Genomic DNA, 14,443 nt, shown 5'->3' with positions numbered 1-14,443 from the left:
GTTTTTCCATTTACAGTAATAAACCGTTAAAAACAAGATTTTACAGTAAAAATATAGCAGCTCAGTCAACAGAATTTTAACGCAAAAAAATGGTAGTTATTTTTAATTCACAGTAACATGCTGTAGAGAACACTGTAAAATATATTGTTATTTTTATTACTTTGATGGGTAATTTGCTGCAAAATCACAAGTCAAGCAGATATTAAAGCATTTATTTTTATGTTGACAAAAAATGGTTGGAACGTATGATAATATACTGTAATTTCTTTTGTTACAATGGATACTATTAAAGTTTAAAATGCATGCAATTTCAAGCAGGACATATATTTTTTTCTGTCAAAATGAAAAAAATCCATTACAAATTTAGTGAGAAAATATTAAGTACTTTATTGGCACATATCATTTCCAGGTGACCGCGGGCCAGATAAAATTATGTATTTTTTTATTCTGGCAACTAGTTTTTCTACCGTGAAAACAAATGTAGCGTTTTTCCATTTACAGTAATAAACCGTTAAAAACAAGATTTTACAGTAAAAATACGGCAGTTCAGTCAACAGAATTTTAACGCAAAAAAAAAAATGGTAGTTTTTTTTTTTATTCACAGTAACATGCTGTAAAGCAGTGGTCCCCAAACCACCGGGCCGCGGCTTGATTGGTACCAGGCCGCAGAATAAATTTTTATTTTTTTAATTAAATCAACATAAAAAACACAAGATAGACTTACAATTAGTGCACCAACCCCAAAAAAACTCCCTTTTTCATGACAAAAAAAACCCAAAACAAAAAAAAAAACTTTTCTAAAATCCCGTTTCGCAGGATTCTTGCTTTTCAGGGGATTTTATTATATATGCATCCATTTTCTACCATTTATCCCTTTCGGGGTCGTGGGTGGTGCTGGAGACTGTGCTATTATAAAATCCCCTGAAGAGCAGGGAAACCTGCGAAACAGGCTCGTAGGGATGAAATAGCCTCTGTGTTATTTCCTGACCTGATATATATTTTACAGCCCGGCCCCCAGCTAAATTTTTTTAACCCAATGCGGCCCCCCGAGTCAAAAAGTTTGGGGACCCCTGATCTAAACAGTCTTCCTGGACTGGCCCAATGCGGAACCAGTAACAAAAACAACGGTACATGGTGTACATCCCTAGTCATCAGTTTCCGTTAAGTGTACTTCCACTGTTTGAACATTTCATATTACAATGTATTGATGACTTTTATTGGATGTGTGGCCATACATTCACTTTTAAATGACCCTAGCAAACAAGCAAAAAGTGAAAATAGTCTTCCCCCTGTCCACGGTCTATGTCAGCCTCCTCAACTTGCACATATAAATGGGTCCAAAGTTAGCTGTTAAATGTGGGATGACCATCTCCCCCACGTGGAGGTCAGGAGCGAAGTCAAAGGTGTTCCTAAACATGTGTTTGAGCGGTTTCAGGTCCACTACCTGAATGGACAAACCAAAACGATTGAATTACTTCTTGTGTTAGTTATCACATTGTTGGTCATCTGCATCTCCACTGGTGTTTTCTACATACTGACCTGTAACTGAATGCCATGGTTCTCCTGAGCCAAGTGGATGGCTTGCTGAACAACGCCAACATTCTGGATGTGAGAAAGTGTGCAGGTGGAGTAAACGATCTCGCCTCCTGGGCAGGCCGCCGCCACTCCTGCCCTGCAGGACAATAGGAGTTTTAGTTTACATCCAAATAAACATAACCCTTTTAACAGGTAGGGATTGACTAATATTTCTTTGGGTCACTCGTGGGGAAAATTAACAATCAATAATCAATTCACTGATATACCCTTTGAATATTTAAAGATTCATGGAAAGGCAAAAATGGATGACTTGTATTGTATAATATTTAATTTATTAATATGAGTAATTGGAGGGAAGAAGTTGTCGGAATAATTGTGTCTAAGTTATCACAAAACTTTGTGTGTCTGAGTTTTGATCTTACCAATCAAAAGGCTTGTAAAACTCCACTGTGTTGGATTGGGAAGCGACATGAAGGTGTTGGTTTCTTTAAACTATTGTAATCCACTGTCAGGTCAAACACTGATGATATCTATTAATCAGACAAGAAGCAAGGAACCCCGCAGACACAGAGTTCAATTTAGCTAATGAGGAGAACGCATGGAGCTGAACACTTAGTCACAGTCTCGCCCTACGCTCTAAGGTTCAGCTCCCACATCCCTTTTTTTATTCAGAGTTCCATAATCAACATCACTGAGGCCGCCTCTAAAAGGAATGGTCACATATATTATGCAAAGCAGGTCCAGGACGCACAGTACGTGATGGAATGGGCTGAGGGGCCTTGTGATAATGCCTTGTCCCCGCTTTGTCTGCGTGTTGTCATTTTATCTTCGTTGAGGTACTTGAAGTCTCTGCTTCGTCTGCGTGCTGTCATCTTATCTTTGTTGAGGTCCTTGAAGTCCTAGGTTGTTAGTGGGCTAAAACAAAGATAACATCTGTGGCTGAGGCCACCCCTCAGAAAAGAAGTTTTGTCCTTGCATAGATTAGAAAAATACACAATATATGTCTCCATATTTTGCCTTAGCCTTGAATGAAAACTTGATGCATGTAATCACACCAGTATATATATACATATACACATATATACACAAATGTGTGTGTGTGTATATATATATATATACATATACACATATGTATCTGTGTATATATGTGTATATATATGTGTGTATATGTATATATGTGTATGTATATGTATATATATATATATATATATATACACACGTAGGTGTATATATGTGTGTATATGTATAAATGTGTGCGTGTGTATATATATATATATGTATATATATATATACACATGTATGTATATACTGTATATACACATATACACACACATATATACTGTATATGGGTTTATGTATGTATATATATTTACATATGCATGTATACATATATGTATATACATATACACATATGTATATGTATCTGTGTATGTATATATGTGTGTATATACATGTGTATATATATATATATATATATATATATATATATATACATATATGTATAAATGTGTGTGTGTGTGTGTATATCTATATATATATATATATAGATATACACACACAAATGTGTATATATATATATGTATATATGTACTGTATATATATATATACACACACGTGTATGTATATATAAATATGGGTGTATATATACATATGTGTAAATATGTGTGTATATGTACAAATTTGTGTGTGTGTGTGTGTGTGTATATATATATATATATATACACACACAAATGTGTATATGTATATATGTATATATGTACTGTATATATATATACAGTACATATATACATATACACAAATGTGTATATGTATATATGTACTGTATATATATATATATATATATATATATATATATATAAACAGTACATATATACATATATATATATATACACATTTGTGTGTGTATATATGTGTGTATATGTATAAATGTGTGTATGTATATATATATATATATATATATATATATATATACGCACACACACATAAGGGCAGGGCGATATGGCCTTTTTTGTATTATCTAGATATTTTTAGGCCATGTTCCGATACATGATATATATCTCGATATTTTGCCTTAGCCTTGGATGAACACTTGATGCATAAAATCACAGCAGTATGATGATTCATTCAAGGCTAAGGCAAAACATCGAGATATATATCGTGCATCGGGACATGGCCTAAAAATCTCGAGATATTAAAAAAAGGCCATATCGCCCAGCCCTAGTCTGACATATAACAGTATAAAACATGTTCCTTGCTTACATTAGTAGCTCCAGCTGCAGTTGAGGCAGATGTCGTCTCTCTGCGGTTCTGTTCTTGTTGAATATATTGTTGTCGTCCTCCATGAGGGAATGTCTGTCTGTGGTACAGGGAACATCCACGAGGACCTAGACACAGGCAGTTAGCGTCTTGAACGTACAAACGCTACAACGTGACTGTCTTACTCGGTCAAAAGTGTTGTGTTCTATTTCCCCCCACTTGCTGCCATCCAAGGAAGTGATGCGCAGCTTCTCAAGGTTCAAAAACGCTTTAGGGATGAAGCTGTGTAGCACCTTTCTCAGTCTTGATGTCCGAGACACAGAGGCGTCGTTTAAACACAAAAAACCTGAGGTGTGCAGATAATGGCTTCACGTTATTTGCAATCGTTGAAAGAAACAGCAACAATAAGCATATGAGGACAAAAGTATTGGGACACCTAGTGATTAAAGCGATACAACGGTCAAATGTAAGTTGGTCATAGGGTTGTCCTAAAATCAATATTTTAGTACTGGTACCAAAAATGTCTTTCAATACTTTTCGTTACTTTTCTAAATAAGAGGGACCGCAAAAAATGGCATTATTTGCTTTAACCACCCATCCTTTTTCTAAATCTTGTCCCTTTTTGGGGTCGCAGGAGCCTATCTCAGCTGCATTCGGACGGAAGGCGGGGTAAATGGTAAACTGTTTGTGATACAGTGCCCTCTGAGGGATCGAAGGTCACGGTCATTCAATGTCGGTTTCCGGCCATGCTGCTAACGTGGAGTGATTTCTCCAGATTCCCTGAACTTTTTTAATGATATTATGGACCGTAGATGTTGAAATCTTTAAATTTCTTGCAATTGCACTTTGAGAAACGTTGTTCTTAAACTGTTTGACTATTTGCTCACGCAGTTGTGGACAAAGGGGTGTACTTCGCCCCATCCTTTCTTGTGAAAGACTTAGCATTTTTTGGGAAGCTGTTTTGATACCCAATCATGGCACCCACCTGTTCCCAATTAGCCTGCACACCTGTGGGATGTTCCAAATAAGTGTATGATGAGCATTCCTCAACTTTATCAGTATTTATTGCCACCTTTCCCAACTTCTTTGTCACGTGTTGCTGGCATCAAATTACAAAAAAAATAAAAAAACGTTTATCAGTTTGAACATCAAATATGTTGTCTTTGTAGCATATTCAACTGAATATGGGTTGAAAAAGATTTGCAAATCATTGTATTCTGTTTATATTTACATCTAACCAGAGGTGGGTAGTAACGCGCTACATTTACTGCGTTACATTTACTTGAGTAAATTTTGGGATAAATTGTACTTCTATGAGTAGTTTTTATGCAACATACTTTTACTTTTACTTGAGTATATTTATAGAGAAGAAACACTACTTTTACTCCGCTCCATTTATCTACATTTAGCTCGCTACTCGCTACTTTTTTTTTTAATCAATCTGTTAATGTTTGTTCTGGTTTATGACAGAGCTTCAAAGTAGGATCTGCGCATGCCTGCGTTTCACCAATAACATGCAGTCACTGGTGACGTTGGACCAATCAAACAGAGCCAGGCGGTCACATGACCCGACTTAAACAAGTTGAAAAACGTATTCCGTACAATTGACCATTTAGTGGTCAATTGTACGGAATATGTACTTTACTGTGCAATCTACTAATAAAAGTTTCAATCAATCAATCAAAAGTGTAAAGGAAAAAAGGCCACTTTCTATTTCAACCGTACTTCCCGTCAAAAGCCTAAAGACTGATCGCACAGTTCCTGTCTTCACAATAAAAGCGCCGCTCCATCGCGCCTGTGCTAACAAAATAAGAGTCTTCGAAAGCCAGCGCAAACAAGCTAGCAAGCTATGGAGTTTGCCGCCAATGTATTTCTTGTAAAGTGTATAAAAACGAATATGGAAGCTGGACAAATAAGATGCCAAAAACCAACGACTTTCATGTGGTATTGGACGGAAAGGGGGAACTTTTTTCTCCTCCATTTGAAAACGTGGACGTTATCAGCACTAAAATGCAAGTCATCAGAATCAGGTAATACACCAACTTATATTCTTGTCTTCATGAAAGATAGGAATCTATATGTGTTAAACATGCATGTGTATTCATTAAAACACCTTTAACAAGTCAACAAAAACGGCAAAATAAATAAATATAAATTATATACTGTATATATAAATGTATGTATATATATATATGTATATGATATGTGTGTGTATGTATATGTATATATGAGGTAGATCACCTCGACTTGGTCATTTATTAAGTAATTGATTAACGTTGAAAAACTTATTGGGGTGTTACCATTTAGTGGTCAATTGTACGGAATATGTACTGTACTGTGCAATCTACTAATACAAGTTTCAATCAATCAATCAATCAATCAATCAATGCCTATTGAGCCTATGGTGCTGTTAAGTTATTGTGGCTCAATGTGCCTTAATTTTTTAAATTCTAATGTGCTATTATTATTTTTTTTAGTTGCCTAAGAGATATTCATGGCTCTGAATTTGCTCATTGCTATTTTTATGTTTTTGTGCATTATTTGTTGCCGTAATCAGGTTATTCATCATTTACTCAGTACTTGAGTAGTTTTTTCACAACATACTTTTTACTTTTACTCAAGTAAATATTTGGGTGACTACTCCTTACTTATACTTGAGTAATAAATCTCTAAAGTAACAGTACTCTTACTTGAGTACAATTTCTGGCTACTCTACCCACCTCTGCATCTAACACAATTTCCCAACTCATATGGAAACGGGGTTTGTACGTCCCAAGACCTTTAGTCAAATAGTGAACAATATTTCACGATACCAATGGCTTGAGTCTGCAGCAAAGCCAAGGTCTTTCCTCCTGGGGCTGCACACAGGTCCAGCACAGTGTGGCCCTCGTGAACGTCGAGAGCAAGGCAGGGCAGCACTGACGCAGCATCCATCAGGTAGTGGCTTAAAAGCCCCGATGCATCTGGTCTTAAGGGAGCAAGAGCGGACAATTGTTGAAGGAATCAGAACATAAACACAATAATACTAATGTCACCTGGCTGGCTTGAATCTTGTTATATCCCCTCTCGGGAAGACCAGGCACTTGATGTTAGGACTGAGGTGTAGAAGGGATGTGCCACCTTCTGAGTCACACTCCACACCTGAATAATGTAATCACAGAGAATCGACTAATTAAATATTCATTGAAAATAACACAAAATGAATAACACTCGGTAGTGGCAGCATACCATCCTCACCTTTTGTGTTTATGTCTGTGAGGAAATCTCTACATCCGAGATAATGGAGATCTTCCACCAAAGCATCACTGCAGAAATTATTTAGCAGAGCTCCGTATTTTTTCTCCGAGAGCAGGGCGACTCGAACCGATGGCCAGAGCTGGCCCAGTTGAGTGTTGTAGGTGATGTCAAACTGCTGCTGAGCTAAAGTGGTCGCAGGGTATTTCGGGCGCGACGCAGCCTGTGGAAAAAGTTGCCAATATGTTAGCAAATGTGGTCGCACAAGCAAATTACATTCTCTTTTAATATGGATGTAGAACACATTAAATCATTCACTTCAATGTATGATTCAAGAATGATTTGCAGATGTCAGTCTGGGGTTTAGACAGGCACAGCATCATATTACACCAGGGCTGTCAAACTCATCTTAGCTCACGCAGGCCGGACTGGTAAAATAACGGCATCCATCCATCCATTTTCTTCCGCTCGTCCCCTTTGGGGTTGCGGGGGGTCTGGAGCCTGTCTCAGCTGCATTTGGGCGGAAGTCGCCACCTCATTGCAGGGCCAAGACAGATAAACAAACAACATTCACACTCACATTCAGACACGAGGGCCAATTTAGAGTTACCCATCAACCTATTCCCAGGTGCATGTTTTTAGCGGTGGGAGGAAGCCGTAGTATCCGGAGGGAACCTACGCAGTCACAGGGAGAACATGCAAACTCCACACAGAAAGATCCCCAACCCGGGTTTGAACTAAGGATTACTCAGGACCTTTGTATTGTGAGGCACATGCACTAACCCCTGTGTCACCGTGCTGCGTGTGTGTGTGAATGTGTATATATATATATATATATATATATATATATATGTATATATATGTATATATATATATATATATATATATATATATATATGTATATATATATATATATATATATATGTATATATATATATATATATGTATATATATATATATATATATATGTATATATGTATATGTTTATGTATGTATGTGTGGGAAATATCACAAGACTACTTCATCTCTACAGAACTGTTTCATGAGGGGTTCCCTCATGAAACAGTTCTGTAGAGATGAAGTAGTCTTGTTTCATGAGGGGTTCATGAAACTAATTTTATAATATTTTATATTTTTATAATATTTTATAATATTTTTTAAAAATCTCACACATACATATTGCGCTCTACCACGGTATCGAGCACTATTCTCTGGATAATCCAATCAAGACACACACACATATATATATATATATATATATATATATACAGTATATATATATATATATATATTTATTTATTTATATATATATGTACACATACATGTATGCATGTGTATAAACTGCATATATATATACACATGTGTGTGTATATATATATATATATAAGTATTTAAATATACATATATATATGTATGGATATGTGTATATATATATGTATGTATATATTTACACATATATGTATATATACAGATATGTGTATATATGCCTATATATGTATATTTGAATACTTATATATATATATATACACACACAGTGTTCATGTTGTGTACAAAGTGTATTAATAATATGTTGTGCAAAGGAAATGTCATATTTTGACATTGTTTATAGCAGTGATTATCAACCTTTTTTCAGTGATGTACCCCCTGTGAACATGTTTTTAATTCAAGTACCCCCTAATCAGAGCAAAGCATTTTTGGTTGAAAAAAAGAGATAAAGAAGTAAAATACATACTATGTCATCAGTTTCTGATTTATTAAATTGTATAACAGTGCAAATTGTATAACAGTGCAAAATATTGCTCATTTGTAGTGGTCTTTCTTGAACTATTTGGAAAAAAATATATACAAATAACTAAAAAGTTGTTGGAAAATAAACAAGTGATTCAATTATAAATAAAGATTTCTACACATAGAAGTCATCATCAACTTAAAGTGCCCTCTTTGGGGATTGTAATAGAGATTCATCTGGATTCATCAACTTCATTATAAACATTTCTTCACAAAAAAAGAAATATTTAACATCAATATTTAAAGGCCTACTGAAACCCACTACTACCGACCACACAGTCTGATAGTTTATATATCAATGATGAAATATTAACATTGCAACACATGCCAATACGGCCTTTTTAGTTTACTAAATTGCAATTTTAAATTTCGCGCGAGGTATCCTGTTTAAAACGTCGCGGAATGATGACGATTATGTTGACGCGTGCTTGTGACGTTATTGGTTGGAGCGGACATTTCAGCCCAGCACCACTTATGGCTAAAAGTCGTCTCTTTTCATCGCATAATTACACAGTATTTTGGACGTCTGTGTTGCTGAATCTTTTGCAATTTGTTCAATTAATAATGGAGACTATAAAGAAGAATGCTGTTGGTGGAAAGCAGTGGATTGCAGCTGTCTTTAGCAACCGAAACACAGCCGGTGTGTCTTTGTTTGTTGTGAAGCTTTAACACAGAGCGGTCAAGTGAACATGTTTCTCTACCACATGTCAACCAATTGGGATATTAAATCGGCTCCTTCAGCGGATTATGCGACCTCCTCCTGCAGCTGTCAAAAAGGCAGCTGTGATCTTGGCTCCTCTATTGGCTTCTCTCAGAGACACTGGCGTTCACCGCAGCCCTCCGACTTTCAGGTATGACTTTATAATCTCACTAAAACACTATTAACACAATAAGCAGATAAGGGATTTTCCAGAATTATCCTAGTAAATGTGTCTAATAACATCTGAATCGCTGGAGCCGTCGCCTTTCCTTTTTTCTTTTTTTTTGGGTACTTCTCTCTAACTTTCCTCATCCACAAATCTTTCATCCTCACTCAAATTAATGGGAAAATCGTCGTTTTCTCGGTCCAACTCGCTCTCGCTGCTGGTGGCTATGATTACAAACAATGTGAGGAGCCCTCACACCGGTGACATCACGCGCACATCGTCTGCTACTTCCAGTACAGGCATGGCTTTTTTATTAGCGACCAAAAGTTGTGAACTTTATCGTCGTGGTTCTCTACTAAATCCTTTCAGCAAAAAAGAAAATCTCATTTCAGTAAGCCATGTCCATGAAAAAATCTAGCTGTCAACACTGAATATTGCATTGTTGTTGTTTTTCACAGTTGATGAACTTTGAAAATTCATATTTTGTTGATGTATTATTCAAAAAATATATTTATAAACGATTTTTGAATTGTTGCTAATTTTATAATATTTTTAAAAAATCTCACGTATCCCTTGGCATACCTTCAAGTACCCCCATTTGAGAACCACTGCTTTATAGGGTTACCGTATTTCCTTGAATTGCCGCAAGGGATATAGTATGCGCCTGCCTTGAATTACTGCCGGGTCAAACTCGCTTCGCAAAATAATTAGCGCATGCTTAGTAGTACTCTAATAACATCTGAATCGCTCCCACTGACGCCGCCTGGAGCCGTCGCCTTTTTTTCAATTTTTTTTAGTGCTTCTCTCTAACTTTCCTCATCCACGAATCTTTCATCCTTGCTTAAATTAATGGGGAAATCGTCGCTTTCTCGGTCCAAATCGCTCTCGCTGCTGGTGGCTATGATTATCAATCAATCAATCAATGTTTACTTATATAGCCCTAAATCACTAGTGTCTCAAAGGGCTGAGGAGCCCTCACACCGGTGACGTCACGTGCACATCGTCTGCTACTTCTGGTACAGGCATGGCTTTTTTAGTAGCGACCAAAAGTTGCGAACTTTATCGTGGAGGTTCTTTACTAAATCCTTTCAGCAAAAATATGGCAAAAAAGAAAATCTCATTTCAGTAAGCCTTTAAGGAACATGTCCATAAAAAAATCTAGCTGTCAACACTGAATATTGCATTGTTGTTGTTGTTTTTCACAAAATTCATATTTTGTTGAAGTATTATTAAAAAAATATATTTATAAAGGATTTTTGAATTGTTGCTAATTTTTTTATATTTTTTTAAAATCTCACGTACCCCTCGGCATACCTTCAAGTAACCCCAGGGGTACGCGTACCCCCATTTGAGAACCACTGCTTTATAGGGTTACCGTATTTCCTTGAATTGCCGCAGGGCATATAGTATGCGCCTGGCTTGAATTACTGCCGCGTCAAACTCGCTTCGCAAAATAATTAGCGCTTGCTTAGTATTACCGCCTGGTCAAACTCGTGACGTTATGAATGACACTTCCCCTGTCATCATTTTCAAAATTGAGGAGGCTGATTTAAATACCGGTAATTTGAAATCGCATAAAGGGAAGAAGATTAAGAGCTATTCAGTAGGATTTAAGGGGCAAGCTTACATCACACTCAAATTTTTACTTCATGCATTTGGTAAGTGCCGGAGTGAGAAGAGGTTTTAAAACAATTAGCGCATGCCGTTGTTAAGCGCAGGAGTGAGAAAAGGTTTTAAGTTATTTAGCGCCCGGGCGGCAATTCAAGGAAATACGGTAGGCGCTATATTTGTTGGAGCTTCAGCCTAAACACTTCCGGTCTGCAACATTTTCAATTTATGAATGTACAACTGTTTGTTTATTTTGTTGACTGCCGACAGAATAAATAATAAACTAAAACTAAAGTATCCTGCTAGTAAACAGTTAGAAAACGAGTGACATTTGAACATTGCCCTTGTTTCTGTTTTAATGTCAACCACAGCTACAAACATGTAAATGGGCGTAAAAAAACATTTCATTCATTGAATATTAATTTTATAAAATTACTGACATTTCGTACACACCCATTTCTCTTTGACTCGATGTCTTCTGAACGTTAAATTCCTTAAATCCTTCATTTTTCGGATTAAAAGTGTGGCGTCTAAACGGAGAGCCATTTTTTTTCCCCCGGCCCGTCGGCTTTCTCCGTCCGGCACAACGCAAACGCCTGAAACAAAAGTTCCGGGTGCGGAATTTCCTGTAGTAGGCGGGACCAAAATATAAGCAGAGTACACAATTGGACTAGATTAACTTCAATCACGCTCTTTGCCCAATAAGATAGCTTTCTACGGGAAAAGCTTCCAGAATTTTCCGGTGACCGAGGCTTCGTCCTCGACGGAGAGCCGCTCAGCAGGCCTGCCTTCTTTTTGGCGAGCAATTCGGGGCAAATATGGTGTTTGAAATGAAAATGCTCACTAACGGCGACCCAGAAGAGGAGGTAAAGAAAAAAAGTTTTAATTAATGCATATGGTTTTGTTCCTAGACTGTGTTCGTGTCAACTTTTACTGGCGTACTCTTGACCAGGTGTGACTGTTAAGGCAGCCATTGCTTACAACAGGGGTGTCCAAAGTTTTTCCACTGAGGGCCGGAAACAGAAAAATTAAAGGCCAACTGAAATTAGATTTTCCTGTTGGATAGCAGGTCCATTCTATGTGTCATACTTGATCATTTCGCGATATTGCCATATTTTTGCTGAAAGGATTTAGTAGAGAACATCGACGATAATGTTTGCAACTTTTGGTTGCTAATAAAAAAGCCTTGCCTTTACCGGAAGTATGTGCGCGTGACGTCACGAGTTGTAGAGCTCCTTGCATTGTTTATAATGTGAGCCACCAGCAGTAAGAGCAATTCGGACCGAGAAAGCGACGATTTCCCCATTAATTTGAGCGAGGATGAAAGATTTGTGGATGAGGAAAGTTAGAGTGAAGCACTAAAAAAAGAAAAGGCGACGGCTCCAGGCGGCGTTAGTGGGAGCGTTTCAGATCCGCCTCCGTTTGGGATGGTTTCCTGCTGGCTCCACTGTGGACGGGACTTTCTCTGCTGTGTTGGATACACTTTGGACTGGACTCTCACGGTTGTGTTGGATCCACTATGGATTGAACTTTCATAGTTTCATGTTAGACCCACCTCGACATCCATTGCTTTCAGTTCCCCTAGAGTGGGGGGTTGCCCGCATATGCTGTCCTCTCCAAGGTTTCTCATAGTCATCATTGTCACCGACGTCCCACTGGGTGTGAGTTTTCCTTGCCCTTATGTGGCCTCTACCGAGGATGTCGTTGTCATTTGTGTTGTGGTTTGTGCAGCCCTTTGAGACACTAGTGATTTAGGGCTATATAAATAATCATTGATTGATTGATTGAGATGTAATTAGACACATTTAATAGGATTATTCTGGAATATCCCTTATCTGCTTATTCTGTTAATAGTATTTTAGTGAGATTATAAAGTCATACCTGAAAGTCAGAAGGCTGCGGTGAACGCCAGTGTCTGAGAGGAGCCAAGATCACAGGTACCTTTTTGAGCTGCAGGATGAGGTCGCGTAATCCACTCAAGTCTCCGGTAAGAGCCGACTTGAAGGCCTACTGAAATGAGATTTTCTTATTTAAACGGGGATAGCAGATCCATTCTATGTGTCATACTTGATCATTTCGCGATATTGCCATATTTTTGCTGAAAGGATTTAGTAGAGAACATCGACGATAAAGTTCGTAACTTTTGGTCGCTGATAAAAAAGCCTTGCCTGTACCAGAAGTAGCAGATGATGTGCGCGTGATGTCACGGGTTGTAGAGCTCCTCTCATTGTTTGTTTATAATGTGAGCCACCAGCAGTAATAGCAATTCGGACCGAGAAAGAGACTATTTCCCCATTAATTTGGGGAAATATAGGTCCTACTTAGTAGGATATGTACAGCGAGCAGAGAACACTGAGTTCAGATAGAAAAGGAACAAGTATATACATAACAAATACATTCGATTATTTACATTAGGTTATTTACAATCCAGGGAGATGGGATGTGAATGGAGGAGGGTATTACTAACGGGTTGAAGTTGCCTTGAGGTCTTGCCCGGAGGTGTTATGGTGCATGTACAGTAGATGGCAGTATTGTCCTGTTTAACAGTGTCACAACATTGCTGTTTACGGCAGACAAACTGCTTTACGGTAGACGAAAACGCGACTGCTGTTGTAGTGTTGTTACCGCGCTGGGAGGATGTTAATGAAACTGCCTAACAATAAACCCACATAAGAAACCCAAGCACTCGCCCTCGATCATTCTACAGTTATAACGTCATTGGGCAGACACGCTGTTTATATAGTGGGAAAGCGGACGTGAAAACAGGCTGTCCTCGCTGAGGTCCGCCTGAATTTCGGGAGATTTTCGAGACAAAATATATCCCGGAAGGTTTTCGGGGGAGGCGCTGAATTTCGGGAGTAAGACAGACACGTTGTAGCGTTTGTATATATTGTAGCGTCCTGGAAGGGGTTCTGAGTATTTGTTCTGTTGTGTTTATGTTGTGTTACGGTGCGGATGTTATCCCGAAATGTGTTTGTCATTCTTATTTGGTGTGGGTCCACGCTGTGGCGCATATTTGTAACAGTGTTAAAGTTGTTTATACGGCCACCCTCAGTGTGACCTGTATGGCTGTTGATCCAGTAGGCCTTGATTAACAATCAATCCGCTACTCCGGTCTCTCTGTCTCTGCCCCGCCCCGCCCTCACAAATGCTAT

The 14,443-nt window shown here is 37.9% G+C and overlaps 2 protein-coding genes across 2 annotated transcripts in view; one reads left to right on the top strand and one right to left on the bottom strand.

The window, feature by feature from the left end:
• Positions 1-362: 362 nt before the first annotated feature.
• nsun4 (NOP2/Sun RNA methyltransferase 4) lies at positions 363-11,893 on the bottom strand. Its single transcript, XM_061919843.1, has 8 exons — positions 11,742-11,893; positions 7,030-7,249; positions 6,828-6,933; positions 6,606-6,760; positions 3,978-4,138; positions 3,796-3,920; positions 1,540-1,672; positions 363-1,444 (listed from the first exon to the last, which is right to left on the bottom strand). Exons 1-8 carry the CDS (start codon positions 11,832-11,834, stop codon positions 1,301-1,303), a joined length of 1,137 nt encoding a protein of 378 aa, XP_061775827.1. The 5' UTR covers positions 11,835-11,893; the 3' UTR covers positions 363-1,300.
• A 100-nt stretch (positions 11,894-11,993) lies between these two features.
• LOC133568118 (cytochrome b-c1 complex subunit 6, mitochondrial-like) overlaps positions 11,994-14,443 on the top strand; it is a 6,968-nt gene continuing 4,518 nt past the window's right edge. The window contains exon 1 of the mRNA XM_061919844.1: positions 11,994-12,154. Within this exon, the coding sequence (XP_061775828.1) occupies positions 12,107-12,154 (48 nt within the window). The 5' untranslated portion in view covers positions 11,994-12,106. The remainder of the gene's footprint in view (positions 12,155-14,443) is intronic.

The sequence above is a fragment of the Nerophis ophidion genome, linkage group LG14, assembly GCF_033978795.1.
Source record: "Nerophis ophidion isolate RoL-2023_Sa linkage group LG14, RoL_Noph_v1.0, whole genome shotgun sequence".
Classification (NCBI taxonomy): Eukaryota; Metazoa; Chordata; class Actinopteri; order Syngnathiformes; family Syngnathidae; genus Nerophis; species Nerophis ophidion.
Note: the sequence above shows the minus strand (reverse complement) of the source record. Positions and strands in the feature narration are given on the sequence as shown.

Excerpts from the sequence above, each read along its gene's own strand:
- nsun4 (XM_061919843.1), bottom strand. The coding sequence starts at position 11,834 with ATGGCTCTCCGTTTAGACGCCACACTTTTAATCCGAAAAATGAAGGAT. Across the intron at positions 1,673-3,795 it reads CTGCAGCTGGAGCTACTAAT|GGCAGGAGTGGCGGCGGCCT; the intron begins GTAAGCAAGGAA and ends ATTGTCCTGCAG. Across the intron at positions 1,445-1,539 it reads ACCATGGCATTCAGTTACAG|GTAGTGGACCTGAAACCGCT; the intron begins GTCAGTATGTAG and ends TTGTCCATTCAG.